Consider the following 19,672-nt stretch of genomic DNA (forward strand, 5'->3'; position numbering starts at 1 on the left):
GTTACTGCAGAGAACTGAGCTTACAACAGTTCTACATCTACATCAGTATTCGCCTCCTGCAGTACCATTCCTCCCATCATCCAGGGGCTGATTGGACTCTGGAACTCTAGAGGTGGAAACTCCTGTCAGTGCATGTGTACTTGAAGAGCTGCAGAGCTGTGGACCTTATGTTGGAATGTTGGGGAGCCCTTCCTCCGCTGATGTAAATGTGATGGGCCAAATGGCCTTTATGTATGGTGAACTTTTTGTGATTGTTATGTTATAATATGATGTGTAATTTTACATTCAGTAGCTTCATGTTGTGATCTTAGAAAGGGAAGATCCAGCTTAACATGTTTTTTTGACTTTCAAATCTCTCACTCTGAAATGTGATGGTGAAATTGTCTGATTGTTTATCAGATTATTGGAAAGATCTGTTTTTTATGTACTCTGTAACGTCCATTTATGCAGCTGAATAGACATTTTCTATTCCTTTGCAACAAAGGAATCCAAGTCTGGTAGAACTGGAGCTGATGGTACTCAATCTGATGCGAATAGTGAACCTAGTTGTGTGCCAACTATGCCAATGTTTGCACTTCTTTGTTGTGGGTGGAAATGGGGGCACAGAAGAGGCGTAACAACAAAGGGAGACTTTGCAATTCCATCTTGTCACAAGGGCAACGGAATACTGTGAAGGACTAGGAAAGAAGTTAGGGTAGATAATTACAGTTTAGAGCTCTCCCGGCACAGGCGTGAGAGGGTCAGTGGAATAATTTCAATGATTCTGAATGTATAGAGTCATTTATAAGATACTAATGTTTGCTGGGTTGTTCAAAAGTATTGTGCCTGTTGTAATTCATTAATAATCATCTTCTCCTGTGATTTCTTCAGAACTTCATGGAATCGTAGATAGTTGCATCAGTAAAAGGTCACTTGGCCAGCGTGGTTAGATTATTCCCTAAGTTAGAACATGTTTAAGTTACTCCAACTTCCCAGCTTTTGGTTCGGTATCTAGTAGGCTGCAGTTCTTTAAAAGCTCGCAGATACAGTTTAAATGTGATGAGGGTGTCTGCCTCAACCACTCATTCAGGGACTGAGTTTTTAACCCCCTACTCGGAGTAAAGAAAATTTTTTTCCCCAAAACTCCGTTCCCAAATTATTCTGCAAATTTACGAATGTTCACCTCAATTAAATTCCCTCTGTCTCTTTTTCTCAGGGAAGATAACTTCAGCCTAACCCATCTCCTTTTGTAACCATAATTATCCAGCCCTGGAAGCTAGATTGCAACTCCCCTCTGAATTCTCCGTCGAGCTCAAGTGTCCTTGTAAATCCTTTTCACACCCTTTTTAATGCCCAGTGCCCTTTTAAGTCCCTCTGTACCCTCCCTGTTGCTCGGTGTCTTTGTAAATCCCCTCTGCCCCTTCTCGAGAACTGTATCAATCTATACGTGCATTGTGGTGACGAGACTGTAGACAGTACTATGGCTCTGGCTCTGGCTGTGGCTGTGGCAAACTACATTTTGTACAGTTCTAGCCTGATTTCCCTGCTCTGGTATTCTGTGCCTGGTATTGGCCGATGAGACAAGTATCCTGCACTTGGTACCTTCAGTGATCTTTTGGCAAAATCACTGTGTTCCTCTATTTCCCGGAATCTTATCATTTATCATATATTCCCTTATTTGTGCATCCTAAATGATGTATTATCTCGCACTCAAGACTGAATTTCTTTTCCTACTTTTTGTGCCAACCTTGGCCACTACCCTCAGCCTGTCACTTTCTCTGAGATCCTGTGGGCTTTTACTTTCCTGATTTAAGTGGCGGATCGCTGAAGTCCATGCTCAGCTAAAGTGCCACCCGGGGTGCCCGTCCCTGGTAATTCCTTTTGTTCAACCATTAGACGTGACCTTTGCCTAACAAATCCATGGTGACTGCTCTTGATAAACCTGTGTTGTTTAAATGCTGATTTACACTGTTCCTGTTCAATAATTTGCCCACCAGTCCCTAGTCATTCACACTAACCTTTTCAGTTTTTGTATTAAGATAACAGTACCACACGTTAGCAATCTTCCAGACCTCTGACAGCACACCTATGGTTAGAGGATTGGAAATTGATCAAGTCTGCACTCTTTCATCCCTTATTTTAAGAGCCTGGGATACATTTTCTCCGGGTCTGTGGATTTATCCATTTTTAAAAATGATAGACAATCTCTATTTAAAAACAGAGCAACACATTTCTGGGAAGAAAACAATATAAAATAAATGTTTAATTCTTCTCTTTCAGGTATTGTACACCACGTCATATAGATTTTGATGATCTTGAACGCAAATACTGGAAGAATCTGACCTTTGTTTCTCCCATCTACGGAGCCGATATCAGTGGTTCTCTGTATGACAATGTAAGTAGTGATGCACTTTTGAAGAAGAGCATGAATCTTTGTTTAAAAAAAAATCTTCAGTAGTTTTCCTGTGAATTTTTTATAAGATAAGATCTCTTTATTAGTCACATGTACATCGAAACACATAGTGAAATGCACCTTTTGCGTAGAGCGTTCTGGGGGCAGCCCGCAAGTGTCGCCACGCTTCTGGCACCAACATAGCATGCCCACAACTTCCTAACCCGTACGTCTTTAGAATGTGGGAGGAAACCGGAGCACCCAGAGGAAACCCACGCAGACACAGGGAGAATGTACAAACTCCTTACAGACAGCGGCCAGAATTGAATCCAGGTCGCTGGCGCTGTAATAGTGTTACGCTAACTGCTACACTACCGTGCCTGCCCTATTTAGCCCACATATGGCAAGTTGTGACCTGTGATGCCATTGAAGTGCCTTACTTGGGGCTTCGTTTCCTTTCTGCTATTGGGGCCATTATTGTGTTTCCCTTTCCTGAAAGAAGGGTTTGTGCCTTTTGTGAATCATGACTTGGATTTGTACCTTGCAACTTTTCCCTGAATTCAGTGAACACTTCGATTCTGAATAGTGTTTCAGAAGAAAACAAGTTCAGAAAAGCAGTGCAAGCTAATCCACAGCCACCTACGTTACTTGTGGCCGCACCTAGACTTTACTGTCCTCTATACAAAATATGGGAAGCAAACAAAAATCAAAATATAATGAATGGAGGGATTGCTATTACTTGATCTGACATTTGTTAAGCATTGTGTGAATGAACAAATGTTATCAGCTCCTTGAATCTCTGACTTGTAGTGTCAGCTGCAGTCATAAGGGATCTGCAAAATGCCGGCAGGAATTGCGTTGTCAAATTGTAAAGGAAAATAGTGTCAAGTTTACAAAAACCCAAAAAGTGTAAGACCTACAGTGAGCCAGATCATCCGACCTGCCAACTCGGCTGTTGTGGAATTGTTGAGTCGGCCGCCTTCTGACTGCCTGTTGATCAGCAGGACCAGTCCCTTGTCACACCACTGGGACTTAGAATCTGCTGGCGGGAAACCCTGACCATTCAGTGACCCTCTCTGCCGGGATTTGCCTCCACCACAGGACCGCTGAGTAATGGGACGCCTCTGGCTAAGTGAGATGCTGGGAAGGAAAGGGGTCTTGATAGTGTTTGGGACCCTGGAGGAGGGGTGAAGTAAATTTTGTGAAGGTTGTGTACCTCAAATATCAGCTAAATGTTCTGGGCAAACCTTAAATGTAATTGGGAAAAATAAATCCAGTTTACACTTAACAGTGTAAATGAAATATTGCAGTTTTGCACCATGACACTTTACATTACAATGGACTTCTTTTGTTCTAGTTGTGTTCTTTCCTGTATAATTTATGTCTTTCTTGTGAATGTTGGGTTTCCAATGCTATGTGCATCTGATGCTGCTGCAAGTAAGTATTTTCATTGCACCTGTGCACATGACAATAAACTCGACTTTGATTCTCATACCCCAGTTTCTCAGCCATGCCCTTTAAAGGGAAGCAGTTTACTAGAAGGTTTACGAGACCAACGTCGGAAGTGGATGGGTTCTCTGATGAGAAAAGGTGGAACAGGTTAGGCTGGTGTCCATTTGGGCTTAGAAAAGTGAGATCTTGAGGAATCTTGACCAGAGGATGTTTCCTCTCGTCGAAGTTTAGAATCAGGGATAACTTTTTAAGAATAAGGGATTGCCTGTTTAAGACAGATGTGGTAATTTTTTTTTTCAAGCTTGATTTTTATCCTCACCAGTATTTACAGGTATCCAGTTTATCTGTTGGATTATGAATAGTAATTGTGAGTAGGGACTTGGTTGATTTGTCCCTTTCTATGTTGGTGACACCGAGTCCAGTTGAAAGCTTTCTACTGTAATGAGTAGACAAATCAGTGTAGATTTACATGTGATAAGTGACCAAGTATGTCTTAAACATCCCTGAATTCTGCTAAAGCTGAAAGTACACTGATAAAAAGGAAATTACCAGCTGGTTGTGTACCTATGCTGATAAATCTTTCATTTTTGGAAATTTTTGTAGATGAAGTCTAAATTTTTTCTGTGAGATAATATTGGTCCTTTTAAATTTCAGGTTATTGTTTTTTGAATCGGGTCAAAATGTCAATCGTATTTGTCATTATTTAAATGTACTGGAGTGAGAGGATTTACTGTGGTGAATCTTGTTGCAGTTGCATTAATATAGATTTGGATTCCCTTGTGTTTCTCGGCAGAATAGCAGATGGTGTGCTGTTAAGATTGACGTACCTTCTAATTAATTCATGGCCATCCTTTCAGGAAGGTTTAAATTATTTTTTATCCTTAAGAGATGTGGACACCATAAAGATCTACACTGCAGATGCCATTACAGCCGTACTTTCCCTGAACTAAATAGGTCATAAATTTGCTGTTTTAAAATATGATGTGAATAATCAGTTTTAATTGTTGCTTTAACTTGTTTTAGTCATCTGTATTTTTTTAAGCCAATTATTTGACATGAATTAATGATATTGTTAAGCTGGATCATGGCTGCATACATAGCAGTGCCCTGATGTTGGGTTAGCTAAGTTTATGTATGTGTTTGTACACTGTACTGTGTAGATTCCAATACGCATCATTATGTAAGTAATGAGAGACATCTGACGTCCTTAATTGTAACCTTTTCACTGCCACCATTTGTTATAGAATATCGAGGAGTGGAATATCGGAAATCTGAACACCCTGCTGGACATGGTGGAGCAGGAGTGTGGAATTGTGATTGAAGGTGTCAATACTCCATACCTGTACTTCGGAATGTGGAAAACCACGTTTGCCTGGCACACTGAAGATATGGATCTCTACAGCATTAACTATTTGCACTTTGGAGAACCCAAATCTTGGTAAGTTTGGAGTTTGCATGGATAAGTTGAATTGATAAACTCATTCTTTCACCACCACCCGCCATTACTCCATTAACTGCAAATGTTTAACAATTGTACTTTGATGTATTTGAGGTTATTGGCATTTTGCCACATGTTGGGGAATACACAGTTCATCAGTGTTGACCATCTCATTGCCTACTTCAAGGTGTATAGGTTTCTGCCAAGCCTGCACTCCCTGCTGTGCATCAGCCACAAGGGGATTAGTGTTTGACCCTGTAGGAGGTTTCCATGATACGTATGGGGGACTTGTGACTTTCTGGTACCTCTCGAGTTCGAGGCAGCACCAATAAACTAAAGGTGGACTTTTTGATATGGGAATAATTGTGTTTTGCCAGAATAGGGGTTGCATTGTTTTGCATTAAGTTGTAACCACTGTATTAGACTGTCTCTCCTAGTAGGGACATCGCTATACTGTAAGCAGGTTTAGTAGATGGGAACCTGAATGTGCGGAATGAGGCCTGTTTGACCTGTGGTTTTCTGAATGACCACAAGTATATGAATGAGGGAAAATCTCAAGAATGTGGAGGATTGTTCTTTACTGGCCATAGTTCTTCCAGCCCAAGGGCTGCGATCTCAGAAGCACCTTTGGGCTGAGATGGATTCTCCTCTGCTGGCTGCTATAAAGTATATGAATGATTTCAGTATATTCGGTGTTGATGCCACCAATGACGTGGATCAACTCGTGGCGGGTAGTGATCTGGGAGATGCAAACAGTGGAAGTTTATGGTGATTGCTCTTGACCTCCGTTCACTATGCCTTGTAAAGAGGAGGAAACCCAATCCCTTAGGCATAGTTATGAATCTGATCAGTAAAAGGAAACATAAAATGGGATAATACACATTAGCAGCGAGAAAGAAAAGGCAAGATTTCCTGAAAGGGCTTTCTTCAGAATTCCTGAAGCCCTGGTGAGGGGGTTGATGTTAGAAATGTCAGATGTGCATATAATGGCAAGTCAAACTGAGTGTAGAAAACCTGCAGAGTGCAGAAAACCTGCAGAGTGCAGACATGGCCCAACTTCTGGGGAATGTTACTTTCTGTGAAGCACATTGCTAGCAGACGTTTTGATGCTCTCTTACCCCGCAAACTCACCGCAGAGTTAACCTGATCCTCGTGTAGCCTCTGATCTCCAACTCCACACCTGAAGGAGGAATAGTGGTGATACTATTGGCCAGGCAGAAGGCAGGGGTCCATTGGAGCAAAGGTCTGGAACACCTCCAGAATTGCATAGTGAAATTCTTCATAAAATATCTGTGCATGTGCATCATGGTGATAACCGTTTGGGTACAGTCATTCCTCGTGTACCAGTTGGTAGCATGGCGCTTCATCAGGAGCTGCTTGTCTCTGTAAATTAATTTTGGTAGAGGCTGATCTCTGGATATATGCACGGGCAGTTTTGAGGTAGGTTTTTTTAAGCTGCTTTCTTCAATTCTTAAGCAGTGTAATGTTCATCTACTTTGTGGTGTAACTACATGGGGAATATGGTTTGTCATGTGCAGGCCACTTTAGGTATATTTTGAGATATGCAAATCCATAGTTCTGTTATCGCTAACTGCTTTCTCCAGAACCGTGTAACTGGTGTCAGAAAAGGGACTTCACTGATTTCAAGAGGATATGTTGACTGGCAGACTTCCACTCGCCGCAGCAGTTTCTTTGTATCTTGAAAACGAACCATGGAGCGTGATTCTCCTGCTGGTGAATGGGCGGAAGCCATGCCACTACACACTTCTGCATGTTCCTTGTACCAAAGTTTTCTTCTTTCTATTTTGTTGCCTACATCGGGATGGCAAAAAAGGGAAATACCAAATTATATGTTCTTTTCTAAGCGTATAGCATCATATGATTCAGTAATCGTAATAACGTTGTTCAAATCACTGTCTTTGCAACCTTTTACAGCTGGGAATAATACTGTACTTAACACTTCAGAATTTTGTTTGAGATAGCATTTAGAACATAAATTGTGCTTGGCTAAACTCCATTAACAATATGAAAATAATCTTCAAATCTCTTTTAAAAATTAACTGGACTTAATACTTTGGGTTGTAATCCTTATCATTGCTGATCAATACGTCATTGATTTAAAAGCCCTAACCAAGAAGGGTAACCTTTGATAACCTTGCCCTGTTTTCTACGATTAATCATTTGCAGTTAGAGTACAGCAAGAGGAATTTATGTATTTTTTAGATGAATGCAGCATGTAATTCTTTTGAAAATCACTGAAAGAAAGGTAAGTTGCTTTTCTCCAGCCTTTGCAACGTTCTGATTCCTGTACTCGCCCAAGGGTTTCAGGTGAGATCAAAATTCAGCCTGTGCCTTCCTGATTACTGTATGGGCCACTGATGTTATTGACAGATCTAGTGTAATAACCCAAAGCATTTAAAAGCCACTGTTGTTGGTTGAAGTCTTCAGGACTTGCTGAAAACTTTATGATTAGTGTCCTGGTCCCACCAAAACTGAGTGCAATCCGGTGCTGCCTCTTACCACTGTTCTGCAATGGTTAGTACACTTCCCACCAGAGACCTGATTAAATTAATACCTTCCATCTGTATACAGATGAGTGATGAAAGAAACCTCCAGAAATATAGCCAACCAAAGTTGTTAATGCTAATGTTCCTCAGTAACCAGATTCAGGGTCCAATGTTCTGCTGTTGAATTTGTTGCCAGGTTTTGATGCCATCTCAGTCCTTTTGGCTAATGGAAAATTATTAGTATCATTCTTATTTGTGGAATTGTGAGCTGATAAAAACTAAAAGGGTCACGTCACCTTACTTAGATTTTCTGAGTTTCACAATAAATCTAATTGTAGTGAAACTTTTTGTAGCAGTTTTTCATCACTTCAGTGAGATGAGGTATTTGTTAGAGGTACCCTGCTTTTGCTCAACAGTTCTATTCCAGCAAATTATTTTAAAGAGATCTTTGATGTGAAGAGGCAATGAAGAAGGGGCAAAAATATTAATTATTTTACATCTGTCTTGGAGTTGTTTACCCCACTCATACATGTGCCCATGCAGACTCCAAGCTACCAGCGATCTCACTCCTAAAAAGATATTTTATTTGAGTTGATCAATAAGTTCCCAGCTCTGTTATAGAAATTTTTGAATTCTATCCCATGAGGAAGGAATTTTAAAAAAATACTGAAGCACAAATATGCAGAGGTCCCTAATGCAGTGTGTGTAAATATATCAATGCTTCTGTCATCACTTGATTATCTTCCTAAAAAGTCTATTTCAGAGCAGATTGCAAGCAGTGGCCCTCAAGGACTTCAAAGTGAAGTGGACTAATCAACCTTAATTTCCCATATCTTCCTTGGGAAGACGAGCTTCCACTCCACTTCTGTGGGTGCCGAGATGGCTGATAAGGCTACTGTGGTACCCACAAACAGTACCACAGGTGTTCACAGGGCAGGCAGGTTGGTAGTTTGAGAGGTGGTGTGTACCTTCCACTGTTTACACTGAGCTTCCCTGTGCTGCTGACGAATGGGCTTGAGGTTCTCAGTCCCATTTCGAATGCCCCTCCACAATTTAGAGACATGGATCTGGGATTCCCATGAGTTGGTGGGGATGTTGTATTCTTCTCAGGAAGGCTTTGAAAATATCCACAAATTATTTCCTCCTGTCCACCTGGTAACCTCCAGCAGTGACGGTGCTTGGAATAGAGTGTCTGTTCCAGGAGTTTGGTGTCGGCTAAGTGAACGACATGGAATGTCCGCGGGAGCCAGTTTTGTACTTAGGGCCTCATTGCAAGGGATGTTGGCCTTGGAAAGAACACTGATGTTGGTCTGCTTACCTTACTAGTGAGCTTGGGGTACTTCGTGGGGTCAAGTTGATGGTACACCTCTGGTGCTTTGAAATGCTTACTGTGGGTAGTTCAAGTCTCTGTAGCATACAGGTGGGCAGGAATCACAGCTGTCCAGTCAACTGTGAACTTTGAGTGGGTTTGAGGTCTTGATCTTCAACTATGATTCTCCTCAGTTGGCCAAAGTCTGTACTGGAATGCTGGAGACAATGAGTTTCATCATCCATCTCTACCTTCATTGAGAGGTTGATCCCAACGTTTGGGAAGAGGTCCACATTTTCTAGCAGGAAGCTTGTCGGAGGCGAGTCCAGCACTACTGTAAGAAAAATTGACAGGCTTGGGCTATACCTGCATTGTGATTGGGTCTGTTGTGGATTCACTGGTTAAGATCGAGGCTTGCATGCCAGCATGAAGCTGATGGAAGGTGGAGATGCATTTCTGCAGTGGCCAGATTTGAGAACGATGCTCCTCTCGATGGTAGAACTGCTGCCTTGCAATTCCAAGGATCCAGGTTCAATCCTGACCTCGGGTGCAGTCTCTGCTGTATTTGCATGTTCTCTGTGACTGCACAGGTTTCCTTCAGATGCTCTGGTTTCCTCCCACATCCCAAAGGTTTATTAATTACTTCTTTAAATTAGTCCTTAGTGTAGGTTAATAGCAAAATGAATCCAAAGAGACGACTACATGCGAATGAGAATCAGGAGTATAGGGAAATAGCGAGAGGGGAATGGGACTAATGTAATTACTTCTCTTGGAGATGGCATGGATCTGGTGGGTTGAATGGCCTCTGTGCCATTGTCTGACAGAATTCATACCGTTTTTAAGGCAGCAACTGTTTGACTGCTGGGAGAAGGCAAATTGAGGAGGATCCTGGTGATGATTTTCTCTGTGGCTAAGAGCAGGTGGACCTCTTCTGTAGTTGCTGCAGTTGGTTTTGTCTCCTTTCTTGAAGACAGTCATGGTTATGTCATATCTGTGACCTCCTGGCATGTTCCTCCTCCTCAACATAGGAGGTGAAGTTGTAAACTCTGCCAAGTTGTAGAACTTCATTTGGGATACTTCCAGCAGTAGAGGACCAGAGGGAGGGTGGACTTGCACAGGGAGGGAGGGAGGGAAGGAGGAGGCCAAGTGGGAGGGTGCAAGAGAGAAGAGGGAGGGAGGGAGGAGGACAGGAGGGAGGGGAGCACTGAAGGAAAAAAAGATTCAGGGAAAGGAAGGATGAGAGGAGTCAAAGGGATGCAGGATAGATGGGGGAAAATGGAAGGGAGGGGGAAGCATTGGGCAAGGCTATCAATGCCTGAATCAACCATTGTGTGTATTCACGATATAAATGCAAACTGAATGTCCTATTATAATGCTTTGCTTTGTTCTTTCAATGGCAAATGTTTGTTGATGTGAAATGGTTGTGATTCCAGTTTATTCCACTGGGGGATGCTGTTGTGCCAGTAATTCTGAAAAGACATCACGTGTCCTGTGATCAGAGCAACACCATCCCTCTCCTGCTCCCTCCCCAAAAACAGCCTCATGCCCCGCACATCGGAGTGCATTGCAATGAATAACTAGAGCTGTAACCATGAAGAGACCAAGTTTGCCGAACATCCATTCGAAGTTGGAGGGGGTGTGGGGATTGTTTTATCATGCTAATTTTATTTTTGTGGTTCTGTACATCAGTGCTCTAGTCAAACTTCTAGATTTGTGGTATATTTACTGTTTTGTAACATTAGACCAGACAGAATATTTTGAGGGCTAATATCTTTCTGGAGTTTGAACTAGGGTTGCTAAGAAGGCGTATGGTGTGTTGGTCTTCGCCCTGTTATAAGAAGAACGTGGTTAAACTGGAAAGAGTGCAGAGAAGATTTACAAGGATGTTGCCAGGACGAGAGGGCCTGAGTTATAGGGAGAGGTTGGCCAGGCCAGGTCTTTTTTCCCTTGGAACATAGGAGAATGAGTGGCAAACTTATAGAAATGTTTAAAATTATGAAAGGCATAGATAAGGTGGATGGTAACAGCCTTTTCTCCAGGATACTGGAGTCCAAAATTAGGGGGCATAGGTTTAGGGTGAGAGGGGAAAGATTTAAAAGGGACCTGTGTATATAGAATGAGAGAGGGGGAGGAAGGGGGAGAGGGGAGAGAGGGAGGGAGTAAGGGGGCGAGAGTGGGAGAGAAGGTGGGTGCAAGGGGGAGGGAATGAGCTACCAGATGATGTAGCTGAAGGAGGTACAATAGTATCATTTAAGAAGCACTTGGATAGGTACATGCAGGGGTGGAGCTTAGAGGGATATGGGCCAAATGCAGGAAATTGGGACTAGCTGGGTTGGCCTCGTGGTCGTCATGGACTCGTTGGGCCAAAGGGCCTGTATCCGTGCTGTATTGCTCTATGACTCTAAATTGAATATACTGCTCAGTTGCAACTCTCACAATTGTATTCCGGCTGTACATGACGCTGTTGTCTTAGGGTATGTCTTGGGATTGCAGATGCCTTGTTTCCATTTCGGGTTCTGAGGTGACTGAGGGCAGTTTGGGACCTGCAGACCACAGATGGGGCATGAGGTGCCTGCTGGGATGGGCGCATGGGCTGCTTATGAGGTGCTCGGGTCTTCTGTGTGCTCCTGAGACATGGAGTGCTCCTCCTCCACTCCGAGTGTCATGGGCGGGCCTGGTATTCCCACAAGTTGTTGCTTTTTCCTCAAGGAAGCTTTGAGAACATCTCTGAATCTTTTCCTTTACTTGGTAATCTCTTCCATTTCAGAGCTTGTAATGGAGAGGTTGTTTCAGGAGTTTATTGTCGGGCATGCAAATGACTCAGCTTGTCCAAGGGATCCAGTTTAGGTTGTTGGCATGGCAGAGTTGGTTCACTTTTCCTTCCGTGTATTTGGAGGATTTTGAAGAAACAGTGTTCTGTTGTCTGTATGTTGCCATGCGATGCCTGCTGTAAGTACTCAAGTCTCAGCAGCATATGGGAGGGCAGGAATCTCGGCTGCCCAGTACACCGTAGGTTTTGTGGTGGATTTGAGCTCTTGATCTTCAAAACCCTTTTCCCCAGTCAGCCGGAGACTCTGCAGGTGCCTTAAAGGTGTCAACGTCAGCCTTCACTGAGAGGTGGCTCCTGAGATATGGGAAGTGGTCCATGTTTTCCAGGGTCTCATCGTGAACGTTCTTTGTCAGAAGACGGTGATGTACAGTTGGGGCAACTGGTAGAGGACTTTGGTGGATGTTGACTGCTGGGTCCGCCTTTGATGAACAAGTCCATGATGACTTGGATCTCGGCCTCTGAACATTCACGAAGGAGCTTGTCTGTGTTCTGTAGCTCAGCTACAGAGGTTGTGGAGAGTGTAGATCTGGAGTGTAGGTGTTGTAGATTGAACAGTTTCCTATTATCCCAAGGATTAGCTCCACTCCGGTGGGAGCCCGTCTGGAGGTGGAGCGATGCAGCAGCAAAGACTGGGGTGGAGAAAGCGTCGGGGCATTGACGCAGCCCTGCTTGACACAGGTCTGCTCTGAGGCTGATTCTGTTGTGGCCCTGAGTGTCGATGATCTACTGGGAGGAAGGTTTCTTTGGAGTAATAAATCACTTAAAGCCAAATATCAGGGGTTCAAAGTTCAATGACTGTTTGCAAGCTAGGGATGGTCATGCGATCTCAACAGTCTTCAGCATTTTATTTTAACTGCAGGTGGCATTTATATGTCATTTTTCATAGATCTGTGAATTAAGAGTGTGAGATTCTGAGTCTGATTTTAGTAGAGAGAGAGAGGGAAGGAGTATTTTATTGGTATGTGGTGCACTTTGACAAAAATGATTTGGAATTGTGAAATACTTTTCGCAGAGGTTTGTTATAATGTTGGAAATCTAGTTAACCAATGTTAACAGTTGAAAGACTCATTCAGGATTTACGACAAAATTGCTGAACAACACCAAGGTAATTTCAGGAGTGGAATTGTCTGCTTGGCTGTGCTGCCTGCATTGAATATTGCTTGGCTGCTGCACACTGTTCTGACAACAAAAGGAATAAAATCCATCTGTTTCATAAAGTGGTGGCCATTCACCATCCCATCAGGCAGATTGTATTTACTGCCTCGAAAGGCAGTCTATTGTAGAATATAGATTATTGTCTCTGTCGAGTGCAGGACTGTCTTTGTCTTGCCTCAATGGACACACACACACATAAACAGTACTTGTTTGTTCCAGTTGTAAATTTCCTTTGTTCCATTAAGTTTACTATCATGATTAGCCTGTTAATTTCACCAAAGAACAGTTTCTGGACACTATGGAGGTCACAGGCTGCATTCCAGTTAATGTATTGTGAAGTAGTTTCTGATGGTGGGGGAGATAAAATTATGGAGGTATGTGTAAACATTGTCGATTGTCAATATGCTATGATTAGCTGCTGTTGCTTCAATTACTAAATAATCGGTTATCTGTAGTATGTCTGGAGAATGAAGATGGGTATGGTTTCAGCTCGCAGAGACTGGAGAATTTTGAAATCTACTGAAACAGTTCAGTTACAGGTTGTTTTCATGTTGTGTTAAGGAAATATACTTCTTCCCCAGACACACAAAAAATCAGAGCTGGTCTGCCCTTGTGGGAAATTAGATTGAAAAGTTTGCCTTGTCTTCTGAACGGTGCATTGGGTTTGTATTTCTTTGGTGTAAACTCTTTGTAACAACAAAGGAAATATCATTATTTTTGCGTAAGAGCTAACTTTATTTGGCTGAGGCACGATTGATATTGTGCTTTTCCCCTTGCATTTTTGCAAAAGGCTTGCAACTCTTGCTTTATATTTTCTAGCTTTGTTAATTGGTGGTTCTAAAGTTTATTCAGTGTGATAACAGATTCACACAGCATGGAAACAGGCTTTCTTGCCTACCATTCATACCTATGTATACTAATCCCTTTTCCATTTCTCGGCCCACAGGTTTTTATGCCAAGGTATTTCAAGTGTTCATCTAAATACTGTTAAATGTGCCTCCAACACTTCCTAAGACACAGTGTTCCTGATTGCAACCATGCTCTGGGTGCAAAAACATCTTCCTCAAATCTCTTCTAAATCCTTAAAACTATGCCCTCTAGTATAGACATCTCTGCTAAGGGGGAAGGTTCTTCACTATCTGCCCTATCTATGGCCCTCCTAATTTTGTACGCCTCAATTAGATTACCCCTCAGCCATCTCCACTGCAAGGAAAGCAAACCCAGCCCATCCATTCTCTCCTCATAAGTGAAGATTTCCATCCCAGGGAAGATCCTGGTGAATCTCCACTTTCTCCGCTCTAGTGTAAGCATGCCCTTTCTTTAGGGGCAACTAGAAATGCACGCATTACTTCATCGGTGGCCTAACTTAAGATGCAAACTGTTAGCAATACACAATCTCCAAGAATTTTTTGGATTGCCATGCATCTTTTCTTAATATCTAATGCTCCTCTTGTCTTTCACCCCCCAGCGCCTACTGACCAATGGCCACATATCTCTGTTCATTTCATGGGATGTGGGCAAAGCCAGAATTTAATGTCTATCCCTATAGGTAGCACATACTGCAGTCTTGTCAGTATAGGGACTGAATGTTTTCGTTGGTGGATAGGATGCCAGTCAAGTGGGCTGTTATGTCCTGATGGTGTTAACCATTTTGTCTGCTTTGGAGCTCCAAATAGGTAAGTGGAATGTATTCCATGACACTCCTGCCTTTTTATATGTTGAGGAGCCATTCGGGGATCTGAGGAGGACCCTTTTCATGCAGAGAGTGATGAGTAACTGCAGTGCACTGCTGGAGAGAGTGGTGGAAGTGAAGTTGCTGATAGCTTTTAAGAAGCATCTCAATGAGCACTTAAATCACTTGGGCTTAGAAGGCTGCGGGCCATGTGCTGGAAATTGGCATTAATACAGATGGGTGCCCACTGGCCATCGTGGATGTGGTGGTACGAGTGGCCTTTTTCCATGCTGTGTGACTCCGAGTCTATGATTCGGACATTCAGAAGGTTCTTCATTTGTTGCAGAATACGCAGCCTCTGATCTGCTCACAAAGCCACGGTATTTGTTTGGCTGCAGCAGTTAAGTTTTTGGCTAGGTGTGAACTCCAGGATGTTGATGGTGGGGACTTGGTGATGGTGATGCTGTGGTGTGTTAAGTATAGCGAGTTAGACTTTCTCTTGTTGTAAGGGGTCATTGTTTGATGCTTGTTTGATGCAGATGTTTCTTACCATTCTCACCCTAAGCCTGATGTTATATCCCGCTGCATGCAGATACAGCCAACTTCATTATTTGAGTAGTTGCAAATGGACTTCAGCAATGAGTAGTCATCATCAAACCTCATCATTTCTGACTGTAATGGAGGGAATATCATGTAGCAGCTGAAGATAATCAGGCTTGGTAGACTAATTTGCGACTGTATCCCAGCGAGTGGTAGGACGATCAAGGGGCGTTGAATGGGTACTTGTGAGAGAATAAGTTGCAGGAAAATACATGGGGGAATGGGATCGATGGGAATGTTCTGAGAGCTGGGATGGTTGTGATCGGCCGAATGGCCTCCCTCTGTATCGTAAGAAAATATGATGTCCTGATGCTGATGTAATTGGTCTCTCATGACCCCACTCACTTTCCTTTGTGCTAGATGTGACTCCAGCAAGTAGAACGTATTCAGCTTGATTTCCATTTTGTTGGGGTTATTTGATGTTACACATGACGTCAAGGGCAGTCACTCTCACTTCACCTTTGGAATTCAGCTCTTTTGTCCATCTTTGGATCAAGGCTGCAATGTGATCTGGAGCTGAGTACATCTGGGAAAACCCAAACTAAGCATCACTGAGCAGTTATTGGTGAGAAGGTGCCACTCGATAGTATTGTTGACAATGCATTCTATCTCTTATTGAGAGTAAATTGATGAGAAGATAATTAATTGGTTTGGATTTGTTCTGCTTTTTGTGGGCAGGATGTGCCTGGCAATTTTCCATAATAGCAGGTAGATGCTGGGATTGTATCTGCACTGGGACAGCTTAGTCAGAAGTGAAAGCATTACAGAGCATGTCTTTAGCACTACAATTTGAATGTTGTTGGCTCCCATAGTTTTTGCTATGTCCATTGCACTTGGCTGGTTCTTGACATCATGGAGTGAGTCAAATCAGATGAAGAATGGTGGGGATCTCCAGAGGAGACCGAAGCTGAGATGGGTCATTCACGTAACACTTCTAGCTGAAGATGTTTGTGATCATATCAGCCTTGTTTTTGTTTTGCACTCTTGCTGTGCTCAACCATTATTGAAGATGTGGGTGTCCATGCAGCCTTTTCTGTTCGTAAGCTTTTTATTTGTTTGGCACCATATGTAACTGGAGCTGACAGACTGCAGAGCTTTGACTTGATCCTTCAGTTATGTACTTGCTTGGCTTGCCTGTTGCATGGTATTTCAGTCGTTTATCATACATGTGGACACGTGCAGCTTCGCTAGGTTGGCACCTCCATTTTGAAATGTCTGGTGTTGCTTTTGACATGCTTTCCAAAACTCTTCATTGAATCAGGGTTGATTGCATTGCAAGGCAGTAGCAGTTAAGGTAATGTTATGGGTTGTTGAAGTGGCAGGAGTTATGAAATAATTCTCAAACCTTCAGTTTCCCAATGATTCCTTGAAACCTCTCAAACTTTGTGCAGAGTTTGAAATTTAATCAAATGAATCTTGATGAGGGGCAACTTGCTTAAGCATTGTTCTCCTGCCGGCACAGGCCAGAGGGAAGGGAGCTTTTATTAGTAAATACAGTATCTTACTATCAGAAGTTGCCTTTGTGTGAAGTTGCCACAGTGAGGAATGGGCATCTGATGTTTTGATCAACAGACGTATTAAGCAATCTTGATTAGCTACAGAATGGATCAATTGCATTTAATAGAACATGGAACATCGAACACTACAGCACAGTATAGGCCCTTTGGCCCACAATGTTATGCCGACATTTTATCCTGCTCTAAGATCTATCTAACCCTTCCCTTCCACATAGCCCCCCATTTCTCTATCATTCATATGTCTGAGTCTCTTAAATGTCATTAATTTATCTGCCCCCACAACCTCTGCCGGCAGTGCGTTCCACGCACCCACCACTCTCTGTGTAAAGAACTTACCCCTGACGTCCCATCCCCCTAATCCCTTCCTCCAGTCACCTTAAAATTATGTCGCCTTGTTTTGGCCATTGTCGCCCTGGGAAATTTTTTACATCCATTAACAGAAATCCAGCCTGTGGTGGATTCAATTAGCTGTGATTTTTCAATTTTGCATATATGCCTTGTGGTCCTCTAATGGCTGTTCAACTTGGGCTAATCTGTGTACATGTGACCACAACAGCAAATCAGGTTGCTAGTTGATTTTTATTTCTAGTAACTAAGGAATAGGAATCTTTAAGAGTACACAGGCTCAGGAAATGTTCCAATTAAAGAGAAGCGTTAGGTTGTAAATTTACTGTTTCATTCACTAAGAACACAAAAGCATTAATTTCTTCAGGTGAAACGTTCATGTGGCAGATCTACTTCAATGCTTAACTTGATTTGGCTGTCTTTAGCTGAATATCATAAGAGTTGTCATGATAATATTTAAAAAGAAAAGGCTTAATTTAGAAGCAAATAAATGAGTGGGGGAGGCTAGTCCGAGGATATTTTACTTACCCAAGTTATTTTATTCATTCTGTTGCAATCTGATAGATTTCTGCACATGAAATTTTAAAGAAAATTTTCCATTTTACAATTATTGATTAGAATGAAATTTTGTACATGGATTTTTTGGTCCTTGATGTATACAAGTTCCTTCTATAGATTGAGGACAAAACAAATACCCATAATCTTGTGCTTAAGTTCTGTCTATGTCTAAAAAAGCTTACCTGGATCCAACTTGTCCAAAGTTTTCATGATTCTAAATACTTTCATCATATCTGCTCAGTTTTATAATTTGAAGAGAAAAAAACTCAGTTTTTGTAGGAAATGGTAGCTCTCAGAAATTGTGTGTGGAATTTTTGAATTGTGGGTGGAGGCAGTAGTGCTCTGGTATGGGCGTTACCAACATTGATTGTTTTTGAAGAAGCAGGATTTGATCATTCAACTTCTTAGTCCCGTACAGGTGGACCGTTAGAATACTTCGGTTCACGTTCTTTGATTCACAAAAATAAAAACATGATGAGAAAACACAGTGAATGGTTGTCAACTAGAAAAGATGGAGGGCAAAGGATACAGTATGTAGTCAGCTACAAACCACCTTGTGTACATTGAATCAAATGCTGATGCACCACAAGGATTTTATTGAGTTCCTGTTTTAACCCTGTGTCTGTGTGTAACCTTGAAGGTCATTTTTGGAATATTTGTGATCTGTTTGTCGACGAAGATTAATTTATTTACTGAAATGGTTAGACAAGAATGATGGGGATAGACGTAATTGTTTTCCCTTGATCTTTATCTTCAAAATGCTGAAAGAAGTCGGCCAATGTCGATGTAAACAGATTATGCAACTTCACCTGTGATTGCAAAACCAAAGGGCAGAAATAAAATTATTCAACTACAACCTCAAGATTGCACCTGATTCCTCAGGACCTTTAATGGACTGTTATCAAATTTTTAATTGATTCCCAGCATCATCAACAAATGTACATGTGTGAACTCTGGAGACTGACAGTGAGCATATTTATCTGTTGACTGGATCAATCTATATTGTTGGTAACAATGCACTAGAGTTTGACCCAGACCCATGAGGAATCAGTTAATCACTTGGTTTTCTAGATTAACTAGCTAATAATTCATTTCAAAGTCTTTGCTTCCCTTTGTTAAAATACAATTTTTAAGAAGTTGCCCTTGGTTCTAAAATGACCACTGAGACATATGTAGAGAATTAAAGGAGGCAATGGATCTTCAGTTAGAGAAAGGTTAGAAAATGGAGCAAAAGATATGCATAGAAGGATTAAAAACTAAAGCTGTTATTAAATGGGAGAATGGAAAAAAACTGATCCAGTATGGGACTGAAATTTGGGAAATGAAGTGTCAGACAAATGCTTTTAGGGTCAAGGGTGAAATTCTGCTGGTCCATAACTTCAGGTGTAAACTTTTAAAAAATTTTATTTACAGTGTGGTCACAGGCCCTTCTGGCCCAATGGGTCCGCACCGCCCTTTTTAAAACCCATAATAACCTACCCGTACGTCTTTAGAATGTGGGAGGAAACCGGAGCACCCAGAGGAAGCCCACACAGACATGGGAGAACGTACAAACTCCTTACAGCGATGGGAATCGAACCCCGATCACTGGCGCTGTAATAGCGTCGTGCTAACCGCTACACTACCGTGCCGCCCCATGAAGATAATTATTTTCCTCAGGAGATTAATTAACCACTGATTAAAGTGCTCATTTCCACAGTGACTATTCCTCTGGGCTGCATTTATCTCATCTCAAGAGCTGGTGTTGGGAAATCTCAATTTCAGTTCTTTGGAAGAAAAAAATCAAAATATTTCCTGGTTACTACTTTGATATGGCAATATCAATGCTTGATGTTTTAAGTCTTGCCTAGATGAGAATGAGTTAAAAATTGAATAGATTTTTTTATCAGTATCAGAGCTGACTTGGGAATGAAGATTA

The 19,672-nt window shown here is 42.0% G+C and overlaps 1 protein-coding gene across 7 annotated transcripts in view; it reads left to right on the forward strand.

Annotated features, from left to right (window-relative positions):
• LOC127582375 (lysine-specific demethylase 4B-like) overlaps positions 1-19,672 on the forward strand; it is a 252,246-nt gene that overhangs the window by 66,822 nt on the left and 165,752 nt on the right. For all 7 annotated transcript variants that reach the window (XM_052037556.1, XM_052037555.1, XM_052037552.1 and 4 more), the window contains 2 exons: positions 2,260-2,374; positions 5,068-5,261. In XM_052037556.1, the coding sequence (XP_051893516.1) occupies positions 2,260-2,374; positions 5,068-5,261 (309 nt within the window). The remainder of the gene's footprint in view (positions 1-2,259; positions 2,375-5,067; positions 5,262-19,672) is intronic.

The sequence above is a fragment of the Pristis pectinata genome, chromosome 24, assembly GCF_009764475.1.
Source record: "Pristis pectinata isolate sPriPec2 chromosome 24, sPriPec2.1.pri, whole genome shotgun sequence".
Classification (NCBI taxonomy): domain Eukaryota; kingdom Metazoa; phylum Chordata; class Chondrichthyes; order Rhinopristiformes; family Pristidae; genus Pristis; species Pristis pectinata.